Source organism: Neolamprologus multifasciatus, chromosome 3, assembly GCF_963576455.1.
Source record: "Neolamprologus multifasciatus chromosome 3, fNeoMul1.2, whole genome shotgun sequence".
NCBI classification, from domain to species: Eukaryota; Metazoa; Chordata; class Actinopteri; order Cichliformes; family Cichlidae; genus Neolamprologus; species Neolamprologus multifasciatus.
Genome location: NC_140441.1, coordinates 39,558,531 through 39,577,342, shown reverse-complemented (window position 1 = coordinate 39,577,342; position 18,812 = coordinate 39,558,531). Strand labels below are relative to the sequence as shown.

At 39.4% G+C, this 18,812-nt stretch overlaps 1 protein-coding gene and 1 long non-coding RNA gene across 2 annotated transcripts in view; one reads left to right on the top strand and one right to left on the bottom strand.

The window, feature by feature from the left end:
* The window catches only part of LOC146523122 (uncharacterized), a 140,532-nt gene that overhangs the window by 107,166 nt on the left and 14,554 nt on the right, over window positions 1–18,812 (bottom strand). The window lies entirely within an intron of this gene.
* The window catches only part of LOC146523123 (uncharacterized), a 40,212-nt gene that overhangs the window by 13,026 nt on the left and 8,374 nt on the right, over window positions 1–18,812 (top strand). Inside the window, exons 10-18 of the mRNA XM_085148974.1 lie at window positions 1,865–1,929; window positions 2,075–2,181; window positions 2,283–2,385; window positions 3,439–3,538; window positions 7,422–7,461; window positions 7,606–7,657; window positions 9,124–9,235; window positions 14,635–14,718; window positions 15,285–15,402. Of these exons, the coding sequence (XP_085005100.1) occupies window positions 1,865–1,929; window positions 2,075–2,181; window positions 2,283–2,385; window positions 3,439–3,538; window positions 7,422–7,461; window positions 7,606–7,657; window positions 9,124–9,235; window positions 14,635–14,718; window positions 15,285–15,402 (781 nt within the window). The remainder of the gene's footprint in view (window positions 1–1,864; window positions 1,930–2,074; window positions 2,182–2,282; window positions 2,386–3,438; window positions 3,539–7,421; window positions 7,462–7,605; window positions 7,658–9,123; window positions 9,236–14,634; window positions 14,719–15,284; window positions 15,403–18,812) is intronic.

Here is an 18,812-nt window from a genome sequence, read left to right as displayed (position 1 = left end):
ATACTTGGTTCAGATGTGTGGTAGCAGTGGATCGGCTCCTGTACAGAGTGTCCCACTTCAGAGGGGGAAATGAACTTTTGGCTCTCACTGTTGCTAAAAATGTAAATATTTCAGTCTAATTGAGCTCCGGCTGAACTCCCGAGAGCCGTTTGACCACTCGAAGACCCACTGCCCTCATTGGCTGTTTATTTTCTAACATGAAGGAGTCAGAAGAGTTGACCGCTGGTAAGTCTGCAGTCCGGTTCAAACAGGGGTGAACAAAGTGCTGCGTGATGTTTTCAGTGTACAGAGGGAGATATGAGGAGGTGAAGGACGGCGTTGAAAGATGGGGGATGAGAGGCAGAAGCGTCTCCCTCCTGTCTGTATATTTAAGTTCAGCGAGGTCAATGAACTATTTAATAAAACACAAAGCAGCTTAAAGGTCAAGCATGAAAAAACTACGAAGTAACTGGAAAACATTAAAGGAAACCCTTGAAAACACATCAACTCTCATCGAGATAAACAACATCTATACTGGGAAATGTGTCAGGAAAGAAGAGATTTTAAGGAATTTAAGGGCACCTTGGAAATCAAAGTAAGATAATGTGGCAGCTTAGACCATTTTGCCAGAGTTGTTTTTCATTGCAACAACTCAAAATGGTATTCAGTAGTTTGATGGCCCCCCTGTGCATGCAGTTCCTTCGTCCTTCAGGAACTGCCTGCATACCCTCACCACATGAGACTGGGCATTGTGATGCACCTGGAGGAACCCAAGACTCAGTGCACCAGTGTGCCAGTGTAGGGTCTGACAGTGGGTCCGGGGATTTAAGCCTGATAGCTAATGGCACTCAGGGTGCTGTTGCCTAGTCTGTAGATGTCTGTGTGTCTCCATGCAGGCCATCAATGACCCACCACCAAACCTGTCATCCTGAATGACGTTACAGGCAGCATAGCGGCCTCCATGATTTCTCCAGAGCCTCTCCCTTCTGTCACATGTGCTCAGGGTGAACCTGCTCTCTGTGGAAAGCACAGGAGGCCATTGATGGACCTGACAATTCTGGTAATCTATGGCAAATGCCAACCTTGCTCTACAATGTTGGACACTGAGTATCAGGCAAACTAAAGGATGTCAGGTTCTCAGGCAACACTCATGAAGTTTGTTTCTGGTTGTTTGGTCAGAGACATTCACACCAGTGTCCTTCTGGAAGTCATTTTGTTGTTCTGTTCCTCAAAGCAGAAAGTAGCAGATACCAGTTCTCTGAATGGGTTAAGGGCCTCCTATGGCACTCTCCAGCTCTCCTAGAGTAAATGCTTTTCTCCTGAATTCTTCTCTGTGATCTTAGGACTAGGCTGAGAGAAATTCTAAAATGTTTTTTAAAAAAAGCGTGTAAAACAGTTGTGAAAATATGGGAAATAATAGTAAGCAACTAGAATAGAAGGAATGTACAAATTTAAAATGAAACTACATTTAATTTAGTAATCTACAAGTTTGTTTTATAAACAATTATAGATTTTTAAATGAGATTAATAATAAATAAATAAAAATTAAACAAACTAAAATTAAATGACATGAAATTAAAAGATTGATACAATTTTAATATAATGCAATAAAATAAAAAATATGCAATAAATATTTTAAACAAAAATACAATAAATTAAAATGATAAAAGCAAGAACGATCTGAAACAAAAAAAGAATTTTTAATTAAGAAATGTTTGTAAATGTATGTTTCTCTTAGATATGTAAAAATTAAATAATTAATTTCTTCAATTTTTCCAATTTTCCAATCAACTTTAATACCATTAAAGTAATTACATTACATTACATTGTTTTATTAACACATGACATTTTGATGTTGTGAAATTGTTTTTGTTTGTGTTTTCAGGTGATGAGGGGGGAGCAGTCAGAGTAACTGGGGCGCAGGGCTTCGCCCCGTCACATGACTACAAGGTTAAAAAAAACTGTATTTGATTCTTATTTTGATATAATATGTCGATAATGCGGAATATCGAGTGCCACACAGGTCAACTTTTTAAATAATATTTTATTGTAATTTAGAGTTTGTGTCCTGTCACCTACACCATCCTCCTTACAGGTTTGTGCGACTTACATGGACGGGTTCAGGGCGACCGCCGTGTGTCCGGTCACCGGGCCGAGAGCAGCGAAGAAGGCCAGAAGAACGGCAGAGAGCATCATCAAACGGTGGGAACAAGAATCACAGCTCAGTGTACTCTGAACTGTGTGGATTTAAACATTAACTGCTGTGTGTGTGTGTGTGTGTGTGTGTGTGTGTGTGTGGTTAGGACAAAGAAGATGTTTAAACAGTTGGGACTGGAAGATTTCAGCTCGGTTAACATCCAGGTCCTTGGAGCTGAAGACACATACGGTGCCAATGCTCGCTATAAGGTAACAGACTAAAAAAATGCCAAAAGCTGCAGTTCCTCTAATGTCCACTTGAGGCTCCAACAGCGGGTCAGTCTCCATCACTCTCATGTTAACTTGACACATTTTTTAAAAAAATATTTTAAAAATGAAATAATAATATCTTAGATCAGTGGTCCCAAACCTTTTTTGCGCCCCGGACCAGTTTACCTTCGACAATATTTACACGGCCCGGCCTTTAAGATGTCGCCAATAAATACAACAAAATAAAACCAGTACTGGTACCAAAAAGAGAAGATTAATTCATAAAATACAGGAAAAGACCCAGGGAAACGGAGTTAACGATAGAAACGATAAAAAATAACAATAAAAACTGATAAAAACCCGGAAAACCATAAATTTCACACCCGAGCCTCAACTCTCTCGTTCTGGTACCAAACGACTCACAGACCGGGCGCGGGGGTTGGGGACCACTGTTTTAGATAAATAAAACAGAATTAATAAGACATAACAGGAAAAAAATGACATAGAATATAAAAACACTTATTGTGGCTGTGTCCTTGCTTTATATTCAAAGTTCTGCCCTGTCAGCTGACTTTTATTTTTTCATAGAATTAAATAATAAGATGAAGATTCTCTGCAGGAAACAGGAACCTTGTATTTTATACAAAGCAGTAGAAACTGGATGAGAACAGAAACCCCTCAGAGTTGTAGTGTACATAGCACAGAGTGGACTCAGATCCAGGAGCCCTTTTTTTTTTTTTTAGTGTTTACTGATCAATGGATTTACTTCATCTTAGTTTTCCTTCTTTTGTTTCTCTGCATCCTTTCCCTTCCTAAGGGTTAAGGGTCACAGCTAAGCTTGTTTCAAGTCTCTAAATGCCCCCTTCTATCATCCGCTTCATCTTGACACAAACCCGCTGTTCTACATCCAACCTTCACATCTCCTTTACCACAAGTAGGTGAAGGGTCGCAGTAAAGCCTGTTTCATGCCTCTTATTTTGACTCCTTTCACCACTTTCACCTCTCAGACTATCTCCATTGATCATTAAATTTACGTGTCCTGTCTTTTTTCAGGACTCCCGGGAGGCTGTGATCTGGTTGGCCGTCCACCACAAACAGAAGAAAGCTCTGGAGCTTTTCTCCAGAGAAGTGGCTCCTGCGGGGACCGGCATGGGTACGACTAACACCATTATCTCCTCTTTAAACTCTCTACACTTGTTCATAGTACGCAAAGACCTTTACGATGAGATCTGAGGACATCTGGATGTGGTAGCAGCTGCTTATATAAGTGTCTTTTCATGGTTATTAGAAGGAGAACAGAGTTGTCTATACAGTAGTGAATAATGCATCCACACTGGAGGCTTGTTTAATGGATAAGATTACCGCTGTTAGTAAAATTGATTGCTATTTAATTACAGATTCAAACACAGTCCGTATTCTTTCTCGCTGTTAGTGCGGCCTGAGAAACACTTCTTTGCTTGTCTTACTGACTTTATTACGTCTTACCAAAAAAAATATAGAGATCGTATTGTTAGAAACTTATGTTAATTGATCTGAGCATGTAGCAGCAGCTGCTTACATAAGGACAACATGATTATCTTTCATCAGAGTTCTCCCATATGCATCCTACCCCTCAGCAGTAAAGGCCTGAAGCGATAACTCGAGAACCATGTGATGTAGGAGCTTAAAATTGATGCCACTGGTGCAGCTATTGAAAATCTCAGAAGTGTTTTCAATATAACATTTTTAAATATGCTGTTTTTCTTTAGAAAGCATAAACTGTTTCTATGTTTTAAGGCTCTGAAAAAACAAACTTTTTGTTGCCACTGCTGTGCAAAGACTTTGCTTTAACTTTGTAATTCTCCAAGCTTTTAAATAAAGTTAAAACTAGAGATGGACCAATCCGATATTACGTATTGGTATCGGTCCGATACGGAACTAAATTACTGGATCGGATATCGGAGAGAAATAAAAAATGTAATCCGATCCATTAAATATCACGAAAGCACCTCACAAAACTTGCGACATGGCGTAACTCAGCTCATAACCGTAGCACGTCGGAGCAGTGTGCATCACGTGATAGAGCGGCTGTGGAATGTGAGACCTGTCGGTGGTCTGGTTGAGCATTTGGAGCTTCGCTACCAAACCAGCATTTCATCTCCGACAAAGTTGTCCCAGAGAGAAGTAAAGCAAGTGTGTAAGTTCATCTCTGAATGTTTGTAAAGCATTCCCACGTTAAGATTAACAACCGATATATGGAGCGACTGCCTCTCTCTCTCTCTCTCTCTTCTTGCTGCTACTTCAATCGTGAATCTGATCAATGATCAGCTGATAGGCTTTTCTGCCGCAAGTCCGTCTCTCTTGCCTGTTTTCGACGCACTTGGCACCAGAAAGAGGAAACCAGCGGCTGAACAACAGCAGCACGTTTAAGCTTGATAATCTGTTGTTAGAATTTATTTAATATTACTTTCTACACCAGGATCTTTTTCTATGTAGCTGACGGCTGGTAACTGTGCAGGGGCGGATCTAGCAAAGTTTAGCCAGGGGGGCCGATAGGGCATGAACAGGCAAAAGGGGGCACAAAGACATACTTTTCTTTCTTATTCTCATTTAAAATGTCGAGCTTTTAATAAATATTTATCTGAATCTTACACCCAAAGTTTTAATCTGATGTAAAATGTATAGAAGTCCATTACTGTATATAGTAACTATTATTATTACTAAGTCTAATATACCCTAGTAAGCTATACTGCTTTTTCCTTTGGGAAGATACCATCTGTGCAGTCTGCAGTTCTGTTGAAGAAAGATGTTGAATCTATTTAATTATTCTTGAAAAATAATTTAATTCTGTGCATTTTTTTTACACATGAATTAAATTAAAGATTACGTTATTACGTCGATTAAGCATCATGACGTGGAGGGCGGGGGGTGGTTCCCTATTATTTTTGCTGGAGTTGGCAACCCTGTTAGTTAGGTTGTTTAATATTTTCACTAAGTACTCTTTAAAATACCAGAATAGGGAGGATGGTGTAGGTTTAAATTTATTAGATTGATCAGTGTTGCTGAACTATGAAATATTTTGGGTGCAGTGTATTTTTTGCAAACAGGTATAACAGAATAGCTTTAGTGTTTTGTTTTGTTTTTTAAACTTGAGTATGAACTTATACAATATGCAGCAAGATATAAAAGAAAACAGTTTTGTTGATTATAAGATGAACTATCGGATTCATATCGGTATCGGCAGATATCCAAATTTATGATATTGGTATCGGACATAAAAAAGTGGTATCGTGCCATCTCTAGTTAAAACTTACTAAAACACTAGTAAAACCTAAAATAAAAGAAATGAATCCAGACTTGACAAAAAGAATTGTTGATGCTCATAAAGGAGGAGATGGATGTACAACGTTTTCAAGAACTGGCATGAGAGCAACACCGCTCATAACAAGCTTAGCAGAGGTTGGAAGCAAAAGATTTGAAAGACTCTGAAATGAAAACTGTCTAAAGACCCCAGAACCACGTCTGGAACTGTGGTCTCAAAGATGACAGTCACTTGAACTCAGCACAGGAATGGCCAGTGAGGTTAAGACCAAGAAAAAAAGACAACCTGGAGAAACATTAGGCTTGCTGGAAGAGCGTAAACTGGTCATATGAGACTAACCTGGTGCTCCTTATGTTTTGAGAAAGATGGAAGAGGCGTGCAACCCAAAGTACAGTGAAGCGCAGTGACAAGTATTATGTCTTGAGGATGCTTCATTGTGTCAAGCTGGAAGGAACCACGAAGATAAAAGTGTATGTGAAGATTTTGAAAGTGTGGGTTGTTGATCTGTCTTCTAACACGCCAGTGACCCAAAACATTTGCTTCTCCTGGTAAATGACTCCAGAAGACCAAACTGGACGTTTCTGACTGACCTCCACAGAGCCCTGCCTTCAATCTCACTGAAAATCTGTGGGGTGAACTGAAGACCAAGGTCAGAAGGCCATCATCAAGCTTGAGAGGTTTGCTGAAGAATAGTGGAGTGGGATCGCTCATGAGACGTGTACGTGTGTGAGACGTGTTGAAAACTATGACAACCAACAGACTGATGTCCAGTAAAACTGATACACAGACCAATTGGTTAATGGAGTTTGCTGGCAGGTGCAAAGAAGGTGCTTCACTTGTGATTGCTTTGCTCTGCAGGAAATTGCTGCGGTTGTTCATATTTTCATATGAGCAAACACTCACCACCTACTCGCTAAGCAGGAACAGTACTTGGGAAGGTGTGACATAAACTGGAAATGGTAACTATGCAGCTTTGAAATAAAACCTTTTAGCAAAGCACTTTATTTTGAAGGCGGGGGTTCATATGACATTATAAATGAGTCACAATGAGTAGGAAATACACCAGGTATTGAATTCTCATGTTATGAAAAGAAAGTTAAAAACAGTCCAAAACTGAGTCAAAGAAAAGCATAAATCCACCCATAAATCAGAGGAAAGTCCAGGATTTCACGTTGGCACGGTCAGAAGGGTTTATCTGAAAAATATTTGAAGTGATAAATGATCCTAAGAGAACACATGGAGCAAAAACTTGAGGTGAGAAACAGGCTGTTAAACAGAATTGAACAAATGAATTATGTAGGTATGTCAGAGTACATCCACTTATCAATAATAACAACCATGTAAGTGTGCTGAATCTGAATCGTTAATATTCTGAGCATGTGAAGCACATTCCCTTAAACCGTCATGCTTCATGTGCTTGTTTAATGTTGTAATGCGTGTGTTATTACATTAGCTGGACTCACACAGCTGAGCTCTGCGCTGTGAGTGGTCCACGGATGTGCCTTCCACTGTGAAGCGGGAGTCTCCCGCCTGCAGATAAGGAGGGTCGTGACCTCATGAAGCAGAAGTTGATTTTGTTTATGGTGGCAGGTCCAGTTCAGTGTGAACTTTGTGTGACTCCCGGGAGGCTGATGATTCACACTGTCAGTGTTGCTGAACTCGAATTAGGACAGGAAGGAGGTGCTGCACCTGTCAGCTTTTCATTTCTTTTTCTCTCATTTTTTCACATTCATAGCTCCCGGACTCACCAATATCGTGGGCGGACGACCCAGAGTGTGAGTTTAAAAAAATGTTTTTCCAATTTCTGCTTTTTATTTTATTTTATTTTTTACCTACATGTGGAGAAAATACACCGTCCCCATACACCATCTCTGTCACGTGAGGTTTCCTGTTGTTTATTTCATTTTTGTGGCTTCCAGGTCTCCTGTCCTAAAGCCATTTTTCTTCTTGCATCCCAAATCTCAGCTGAAGGTGAGTGTGATTATAAAAATAAAAGGATGATGTTATTTTAAGAAGTAACTTGATGACTTAAAGCTAAAAGAGAAGCCTCATTATCTGGAAATAATGTTGAGGTTTAGTCTGTCGAATATAAAAAATTAAGAATGTATTTGTATAGCGCTTTTCTAGTCCTTAAGGACCCCAAAGCGCTTTACACTACATTCAGTCATTCACACATTCACACACTGGCGATGGCAAGCTACATTGTAGCCACAGCTGCCCTGGGGCGCACTGACAGAGGCGAGGCTGCCGGACACAGGCGCCACCGGGCCCTCTGACCACCACCAGTAGGCAAACATGGGGTTAGTATCTTGCCCAAGGATATTTGGCATGCAGCCAGGAGGCAGCCTGGGATCGAACCACCGATCTTCTGATTAGTGGCTGACATGCTCTGCCACCTGAGCTACAGCCACCCACACAAGACTTTATATAAAAGATACACATACTAGGGCTGTTCGATATAACGATATATATCGGATGATGATATAAAAACGTCTATCGTTTCATTTTACGCTATCGTTTGTTTCGTGGTGTCGCAAAATAAACTGTTTACGCCAATATTTTTTCATTATTTTGATGGTCACTGTAGTGGCTATATTACTTTCTTAAAGTTCTCTCTTTCTCTTATATTTAATATAACCACACTACGGACGGACAAGCGCCTGTTTTTATGCGTCGTCGTTAGCAACAATAACGGTAAAACCACCGTGTGTCCGCTTGTTCCACATAAACCTTTCACAATAAAGCTCAAGATCCTGTTGAGACTTTTCAAAATAAACTGAATCACGTGAAAGAGCAGATTATTTACGGATGAGAAGCAAAAAGAGGCGTCAGGTGCTAAAAAAATAAACCTTAGTCTCAAACGTTAGAACAGGCTTTTCCCCGCAGCACGCCGTGTAATAAATACTCACAAAGAAAACGGCGGCCGTTACAACTTATGTCTAAAAATGTATCGTTTCATGCATCGGTTAAAACACTCGACTCCAGTTACATGACGCGCAGCTGGAAACACTTCACGCAGGACGAGCTGTAATTCACAGAATTTACAGAAAATGTTACATTTTTGTGATTTATATCGTTATCGGGACGATAGATGTCTTAATATCGGGATATGAGATTTTGGTCATATCGCACAGCCCTAACACATACTAAAGTTAATGTATATAAAGCTGTTTCACAAAAACTGTAAGCTGGATGTGTTATAAAGCTTTAACATTACAAAACCTTTATATAAAGTGACTATAAAGATAAATACCTTTAAAACTGTATATATTGATATCATGTCAAGTACAGTTATATAAAGATAAAAGGTAATACTGTAACTGGTTTTACTAATATTTAAATACATAATATAAATGTTTTTTAATAAAGTCACAGTATATTAAAAAAAAATTGGGTCTATAGAGTCGTTACATCTGTAAGTTTTGATGTCCTGGTAGGTGGACATTCACATCAGTGGGGAGCTGATGGAGTCTCTGTCAGAGGAGGAACCAGACACACCTGTGCAGGATGAAGCCCCTCCTACTTCAGTAGAGGATGTACCTGATGCAGGTAAACAAACATGCACTTTAATTACAGCACCAGAGAGATTAATACCAGTTTTTGGTTACCTATACCGGTTAATGAAGCCGTATTTGTTATAATTACCTGATAACCACACATTGTGATCACACATTGTGAGCTCTGGTGTACACAAACAAGTGAATCAGGTATTGTAAAAAATACAATATCTGATTCACTTGTCAGCCAATCAGAGAGCAGGCTTTCCTGTTGTTTTTAGTGGTTAATTTACTTTATTATTAAAATATGGTTGAATGTTTAGAGTTCTTGGTTATCTTTAAGAGGTTGTAGTGATAGTTTGAGAACTTTTACATGTAAAAGTTCAAGAAGAAAGAGCTTAGAGGTCCTTCAGGGTACTTTTTGAGGTCATCTTATGTCGAATTTGAGTACGATTTTTACTGCCTTGACCGGCCAGTTTACCAGTGAGTGTGTTTATACTTTTTCCACATTTGTTTCTGTCTGTTTCTGAGAAAATTCAGCCTTAAGACTCCCCAGGCTCATTTATGCTCACCTTTCTCACCCTCACGAACGGTTTCCAACCTGGCATGTTTGCCACCTTCGTCACAGCTTTTTCAAAATAGACCAGCCTGAAGCCAGACTATGTGAGCAAGTCCACCTGTACAGGCGTTCTCAGTTAGCACAAAACTCACGGAGGGAGATTTCCACATAGGTTCTGCAAAAGATTACAAATGGACAAAAGAAAGTGGCTGTGTGATGCTGTCACATTGACGCATGAAGCAACCAATGCGACGAGGATGAATGGGCTATTGAGGTTAGTGGGATCCTTGAGGGCTCAACCAGTCCTTGAGGAGGATCCATGGTTTGTTTAGAAGTGTAACTCCAAGCATCATGAACTAGAATATTCTGGACCTTTAAAGAGTCCAAACAACTTCCAGATGTTTATATGCCAATCACCAAGTTAGGATTGGCATATATCTCTGTTAACAACACCCTGCATTATATTTTCTGTATATGTAAATAATGGTAATAATTTTTTTTTTTTTTTTGGGGGGGGGCATCCAAATAACAACAAAATAGCAGCGAAACATAACAGATCTTTTGATTGAAAAGGATTGTTTTGGTACGAAATTAGCCAGGTGAGCCACTTGGTTGTCCAAGCCACAACTTCTATTTAGTCAGTATTTCAAGATACAGTTCAAACTAAATCATCAGCCTAACCTGCCATCAGCAATGAATGGCTACCACTGAAATGCCTCCTTGATTAATCAGAGCTTCATAATGTTTTGTCTTCATATGCACACCATTCTAGTGATGAGGACTTAGAAGATTGATCTTCTTTGTTATTCACTTAACCAGACTTAAATAATGAGATCCGGATCTGCCAAAGGAAGTGCTGAGTTGCTCGGGTCTCCTAACACTTCCTACGTTGGAATAGACGTCAGCGCGAACAATCGTATGTCCGCCATTACCGGCCTGAAACTGGAAGTGACGTCATTTCATGGAAATGTAGGGGGGGTTTTTGCGCCACAGACTGGTTTGTGCCCGACAATATTTTCACGGACCGGCCTTTAAGGTGTCGCGGATAAATACAACAAAATAAAACTAGTACCGGTACCGAAAAAACGATAACAAAATAATGCTGAAAACCGATAAAAATCCTAAAAACCATACATTTCACGCCTGAGCCTCAACTCTCGCGGCCCAGTACCAAACGACTCACGGACTGGTACCGGTCCGAGGCCCGGGGGTTGGGGACCGCTGCCTTAAAGTCATTAGGTGCTCACAGAGGTCACAGATCAGGGGAGTGCAGTATTTCCGTCATAGATTTCTGTACCATTACTCTTCTGTCTGGAACCAGAGGAGTCACCCTGTGTTGGCCAAAACAATGAACATTCAAAATGCTTTAAAATTGGATTCACAAACCACTCCACACCAACAAACCAAAGCCCACTTAACACAATCAAGATTTAAGTACTTAAAAAACCTCAACAAACTGCAAAAGTTAATAGACTTTCAGATCAGTCACGAGGTTGTGAGAAACAGTTCAGCTATGCAGGATTGCTGCTCTGTGTTTGTGAGGCTGTCTGAATCTGGGATTCCTAAGAAGTACAAGCTGTGCCACTTTTCATCCTTTCACCCTTTCAACCAGAGCTTCCTTCACATGGCCCTGGACAGCAATCACAGCAGGATTTAGGACACTCGTGCGAAGCTGTGACAAGATGCAAACTGAAGCCGAGAAACGTTATTTACAAAAACACACTCTTATAAATTCCTGACTGAGAAGAGGAATGACTCTCCAATTACAAAGACCAAAACAAGTGACGAGCCAGAAGACAGTTTCTGGTTTTAATATTTATTCATATGGTTCCATTTAGAAATCAGTCACTGACCGAGTTTAGTTGCAATTTATCTGCCTATTATTAATTACTGATTAGAACATGTGGGCAGAAAGAAATACTTCAAAGTCACTTTAGCAAACACAAATTAAAGATTGGACAAAATTATATTTTATGGGTTTAACGTGATTTTAGGTACGTGGTCATAATTAACAGAGAGTGCCTGGATAGTGTTTTGAGTGTTACAGGTACAGTTTGTCTGGCTGAACATCAGATCTTTAAAACAGCAGACATAATAGTCTGTCCTGCAGACTATCCACAAGTTCCCGACACTCATCTTTGAGAGTCCTTTTTTTAAATCATTGGTGGCAACATGGACAGCTAAAGCAGAGTCAGCGTTGTTGGTTTCTGACAGTTACAGAGTGGTTGTAGTAATATTGTAGATGCAGGCACTAGGATGATAAATGAGAGTTTAGAGGTTTAAAGCTGTCCTTAAGACGGCCTTACGAGTTCTTCAATAGTGTGGGAGCTGTTCATAGCTTTTAGGCAAGGTTCAAGAACTGAGTTTGCACAATTCTAATGAGCTTGAAAGTCAATATTTGGTATGACCAAATTTAATCTTCAACACAGCCTGAGCTCTCTTAGCCAAGCTTTCTTGTCATTTCTTTAAGTTGTCTTCAGGAATAATCCTCCAGCCTTCTTGAAGAAGGTTCAAAACTCTTGGATGTTGGCCACCTTTATTTCATTAGACTGAGTCACACTGTTTCAATAATGTTGTGGTCTTGACAATCCATGACTGATTATGTTTTACTGTGTGTTTTTCTATCCAGGGTGTGCTTTTACTCCATTGACAGTGTGTTTGGGGTCATTGTTACACTGAAAAATGAAGTTGTAACCAATTAGACGCTTTCCAGCTAGTATTGCACGGTGAATCAGAATCTGGTGGCACATTTCCGCTCCGACCGGCTTTAGTTCCATCAATTTTAACAAGATCTTCAACTGAACTGCAGCCCTAAACCATTACAATCTGTTACCTGCACAGTGTTTCCACTTTTACAAAGGTACAACAGACTGTTGAACCTCTCTGTTGATCTCATCTGTACATACTGACAGTGATTTGAATCAGAATTTTCAAATTTGGATTCATCACGTCATAGGACCCGTTGCAGCTGATTTTCAGTCCAGTTCTAGTGTAATCTAGCACACCTCAGACTTTTTTCCCTGTTTTCCTTCCTTAAAAATGGCTGCCACACTTCCACTGAGACCATTTCTGATGGGCCTTCAGTTAACAGTAGATTGATTAACTGATGGTCCAGATGACTGTCAGGTCCTGTGTCAGATCTTTAATGGACTGTTTTCAAAGGATATGACTCTCTGATACTGTTTATCTGCTGTATTTAGTTTTTTAGGCCTGTCACTTCTTCTTTTGTCCATACTGGATAAGTTTCTTTGTCCAGTTTCCTTGACTTTTTTTGACAAATGCAAAGCAAAAGCAAGAAATGCTAGGTTTTCAGTGAATAGCACTTGGAAGTCACCTTGTTGGTGCAAGAATACTATTTCATGTCTATAACCCGTGTCATTGTTGGTGTTTTTCATAGAATCAACGAAATAAACTGGAACGAATTAGGTTTGTTTTGTTTTTTGCAACAGGCTGATAAACATACAAGGACCGTACTGAAAATGAATAAAAAAGCAGCCAAAGCAAACCAAAGTCCAAAACTTTGAAAAACCTTCAGAACTGCTGTTCAAGTTTAAACAATTACAAAAACTACATATAACAATACCATCCATCCATTCGCTTATCCTTTTTCAGGGTCGCGGGGGGCACTGGAGCCTATCCCAGCTGTCATAGGATGAGAGGCGGGGTACACCCTTGACAGGTCGCCAGTCTGTCGCAGGGCCAACACATAGGGACAAACAAGCATTCACACTCACATTTACACCTAGTGACAATTTGGATTATCCAATTAACCTATCCCCACAAGCTGCATGTCTTTGGACGGTGGGAGGAAGCCGGAGTACCCGGAGGGAACCCACGCAAACACGGGGAGAACATGCAAACTCCACACAGAAAGACCCCGGCCTGATGTTGGAATTGAACTCAGGACCTTCTTGCTGTGCGGCAACAGTGCTAACCACCGTGCCACCGTGCTCATATAACAATACCATTCAATATAAATATATGCAACAATGGATTTAAGGTCATTAAAACGTATCAAAGGTCTTTGCAGGCATTTGAAAGGTCCATGAAAAGGTTAGCTCTTTTAAGAGGTCCAAGGGTTTGTCGAGGAGCCCTTGAGGCTCTTTAATTGTCACTTGAAGACATCCCACGATACGATATTATCACAATACTTAACGCACGATACGATATTATTGCAATTTTTAAAATATTATGCGATATTCAGATTCTGTACATAAAAGTAAACTTTATCAATATTCATTTTATCTAATATCAAAGTCTCACACTCAGTCTTTCTCTCATTTCAGTTTTATTGTTGACAAACTTGAACGGTTTGTATTACAGTCTAGTCCAACTTAACTGAATGCAACCATCTGGTACAATTATAGCTATTCTGAACTATGCAATTTATGAAAACTATGCAGCCCCTTCAGCAACTGAAGAATTTGAAAGTAAATTAAAACAAAATATAATTTTACATTAAATAAAAAAGTTTTAAACTTAATTAAAATAAAACATGTCTTAAATTAAAATAAGTAAACTGTCATGTTTATTGCTGCCATAAAAAAAGTTAAACACATTTGGACAGTGAAGGAATGTCAGGATTCTTGCTCAGAAAAAGGATCAACATGCTCTGAAGTCAGAGCATGTTCCACAAAAACTTTTTTTGTAACAAAATATTGATTTCTGCTGTCCCTGTATCGATACATTATTAGCAAACAAAATATCACGATACTACACAGTATCGATTTTTTCCCCCACCCCTACTTGAAGGTTTAGTCCTCAGTTGAAAGGACTGCATAAGGACAAATGATTGCTTGCTGAAAATGCTGACGTTGAGCTGGTTTCTGTGTTTTATCAGAAGCCAAGGAAAGAAATTTGAAGGCATTTTTGTTTTTTTGTTCTTTGCCCAGACCTGCCCAGTGGACCACACAGCTACAGACTGGAGGAGCTGGCGTACACGAGGAGCGGCGACAAAGGAGACTCTGCTAACATTGGTGAGAACAAATAAACCTCAGGAATGATATTCAGAAATACACAACACTGATTCAAACTAAATTAAATCCTGTCTTACCTCAAGTTCACCACACAAATCTGACTGTCCTGACTGTCTCAAAATTACAGCCAATGAGAGGCCAGGAATCTCTGTGTGTGTGGTCAGTTTGGAGTCTGATTGAGAAGTCCTTGAAGGTTCAGCAGGTTATTGTTGGAGATGTTATTCGTGCTTCATTAAAATCTTCCAAGTGAGGCCTTGAGGAAATACCATTTGTTGTTTAGAGAGTTCTTTAGAAAATCCTTAACAAGACTCAAATGGTCTTCAAAGGGTCAGTGACGTCGTTCAGTGTTCAAAGGAAAGACGAAAAGGAAGCCAATTATAAAGACGAAGGTTTACAGTAACTGTTTAAAGTTTACTGCTCTAAGCACTCTTTGTTTGGAAAAATGTTCAGGCATAGTATAATAAAGCCCTGTTTTTGATTTTTTATTTTAATGAGCAAAACACGAGTGACTGTTTTAATTCCAGAGAAATGGAAATCGCCACATCTGTGCATCTCTGTCTCTGTAGGAGTCGTAGCTCGCCATCCGCTCTACTTCCCCTATCTGAAGAAACACCTGACTTCTTCTGTGGTGGAGGAATACTTCTCCCACCTCATCAAGCCAGGAGTGAAGAATGCCGTCACGCGGTGAGCAGGAGGGGAAAAGGCTGTTTGTTGTGAGAGTCACAGAGGAATAAAGATACACTCAGGTCCTTCTTTTACTTTTGCCTCTGTGCACCACTATTTGAAATCAGTCAGTAGACTAGAATACAGTTTTATTTCCAACATGTAAATATAACTAAAATATCAAGATGCAGATGTTCAGCTTTTGTTCAAGAGGTAATAATGATAAAATATACATCATAGTATATGGTCTACAGTTAATTCAATTTATATTTGGATACTGACACAAGTTTTGTGGGTTTTTTACCTGTTTACTGAAACATATTCCAATTCATTAGAGCGTGTCCACATTTACAGATGATGAAGAGTTTAGACGTTTCAGCTCCTTAAGCCACCCTCTTTTTATAGGGATCAAAAGTCATTGGACAATTGGCTCGAAGGCTATTTCATGGGTAGCTGTGGGTAATTCCTTCGTTATGTCATTATCCAGTAAGAAGATTAAAGGCCTGGACTTGATTTGAGGTGTGATGCTTGCATTTGGAAGATTTTGCTGTGAACAGACAACAAATGGTTAAAGGAGCTGCCCAAGCAGGTGAAACAAGTCATAATTAATTTGCAAAAAAAGGAGAAAAAAACATCAGAGAAGTTGCTACAATATTAGGAGTGGCAAATCTACAGTTTGGTCAATCCTGAGAAAGAAAGAAAGCACCGGTGAACTCGGCAACGCAAAAAGACCTGGACGTCAGTAAAAGACAACAGTGGTGGATGATCTCTTGAATGATCAGGCTCCGTCTTATCTTAATGACCTTGTAGTACCATATCACCCTATTAGAGCACTTCGTTCTCGCTCTGTAGGCCTACTTGTTGTTCCTAGAGTATTTAAAAGTAGAATGGGAGGGAGAGCCTTCAGTTTTCAGGCCCCTCTTCTGTGGAACCAGCTTCCAGTTTGGATTCAGGAGACAGACACTATCTCTACTTTTAAGATTAGGCTTCAAACTTTCCTTTTTGCTAAAGCATATAGTTAGGGCTGGACCAGGTGACCCTGAATCCTGCCTTAGTTATGCTGCAATAGATGTAGGCTGCCGGGGGATTCCCATGATGCATTGAGTTTTTCCTTTCCAGTCACCTTTCTCACTCACTATGTGTTAATGGACCTCGCTGCTTTTAATTATTAGTTATTATTAATCTCTGACTCTCTTCCACAATATTTTGCCACAGATGGCCCTGCGCCTGATTCATCCTGTTAAAAGGGAGTTTTTCCCTTTCCATTTTAAGGGAAGTCAGTCTTTTAAATGTGTAGGATTTAAAATAACAAAAGGAGATTTAACAATGTCCTGATTTGTTGAAAATGAAAACAGTTGCTAGGTAAATGAGCTAAAGGGCTTTGTGCCTTTCCGATCAGTTGCTTTTTGATTTGGTAATGCTCCACAGCTGTCCATTGTGTTGTGTCTGCCGGGATAACAAGAGGAAACCTAAAATCCTACTTAAAACATCATCACCAGGCCTTCGGCTCCGTTTTCAAACCCCACAAATACCACACTGACAAAGATTTAACAGAGTGCTGAAGACACTGAAGGATGGCTGTGGCTGAAACCCTCATGCTGTAGTCATGAAAAAAGCCCACAACATGCTGATGGAAACCAGGAGCATGACTTCCACTAAAACTGAGATACAACACCATGAACACAGCTCACTGTCAGAGCCCTCCTCCTCGAGGTAATCACCCTGTAATGACACAGCAGAGGAGACGTAATAGAAACCAGGGCTTTGGTGTTTGATAGCCGGAGGCGGTGGATGACCAGGTTGTCTCCAAACAGTAGAATCTCAAGGTTCAGTGTTTTTATTTACTCCTCACAAAGAGACGAGTTTTCTGCAAGATTATAAACAGTTTATCTGCTGCCTGTTAGATTAGTAGCAGACACAATTTGTGTAAGATAAGATACACTCTGTTTACCCCAAAGCTAAGAAATTCCTTTGTTAAAGCAGATAAAAGTCAAGTTAAACGCAACCAATGTATAACAAGCAGCTCAAATAAGCAGGAAGACATGTATCTATTTACCAGGGTAAAAACCTGAAATCATGAATTCAAATATAGATTTTTACATTTTGTATTTAAACAGTAGGTAATGAATGACAGCTGTTTTTGGGGTCAACTTGAAAGAAAGGCAGATGTGAAATGTAAAAATGAGGTCAGAGGTCAAATGTGATGTCATATTTGGATGCAAACTGTGATGTGAAATTTACAGTGCCCAATACCAGGATCATTTCCTAAAGGTTGTCAATTTTGAAAAAAAAAAAACCAACGTAGATATTTAGCACAGTTTTAAAGATAAAAGGCGTAAAAGTTTGAACTTATTTTACCTTGAAAAAGACGTCAGAGGTCAAAAGTGACATAATATTTAGAATCCACATGTTTATTCTTTATTACACATTCTTTATATGCCTACAATGACAGTCAGGAACATAGATCTAAATAGCTTTATATAACAGTATTATCACTCTAACCTTCAGATCAACCTGTTGACCTTCAAAGAGAGGTTAGAGGTCAAATGTGATGAGATATAGACAATCTTTTTTGTCACTTTTCCTCCAATAAATCAGGAAGTTGACCTTGAAGACCTTGGAGGAAAAGCTCTGTACAGTAGTTTAGTGTTAAAGGTGAAAAAAAAAGAGCTGTTATATTAATAAAGTTTATGCAATTTGAAGGCAAGAAAAGCAGGGAAAAGAACCAGTCGTATGAGTTAACGGAGTTCATCAATATAACAACTGTATTATTAAGACACGGGAGAATCTGATCATTATTTAACTAAAATTCAGATTTACATAAGATGATTTTAGTTTTGTCTTTCAGCTGCAGCCTCGATCATGTTTAATGGAACGCAAATAAAGAGTAAATACAGAACAGAATTCTAATTAGGGCTGTTTGATGTAACGATATATATCGGATGACGATATAAAAACGTCTATCGTTTCATTTTACGCTATTGTTTGTTTCGTGGTGACGCAAATAAACTGTTTACGGCAATATTTTTTCATCGTTTTGATGGTCACTGTAGTGGCTATATTAATTTCTTAAAGTTCTCTCTTTCTCTTATATTTTATATAACCACACTACGGACGGAAAAGTGCCTGTTTTTATGCGTTGTGGTTAGCAACAACGATGGTAAAACCATCGCGTGTCCGCTTGTTTATGTTCCACATAAACCTTTCACAATAAAGCTCAAGATCCTGTTGAGACTTTTCAAAATAAACTGAATCACGTGAAAGAGCAGATATTTACGGATGAGAATTAAAAAAGAGCCGCCAGGTGCTAAAAAATAAACCTTAGTCTCAAACGTTAGAACAGGCTTTTCCCCGCAGCACGCCGTGTAATAAATACTCACAAAGAAAACGGCGGCCGTTACAACTTATGTCTAAAAATGTATCGTTTCATG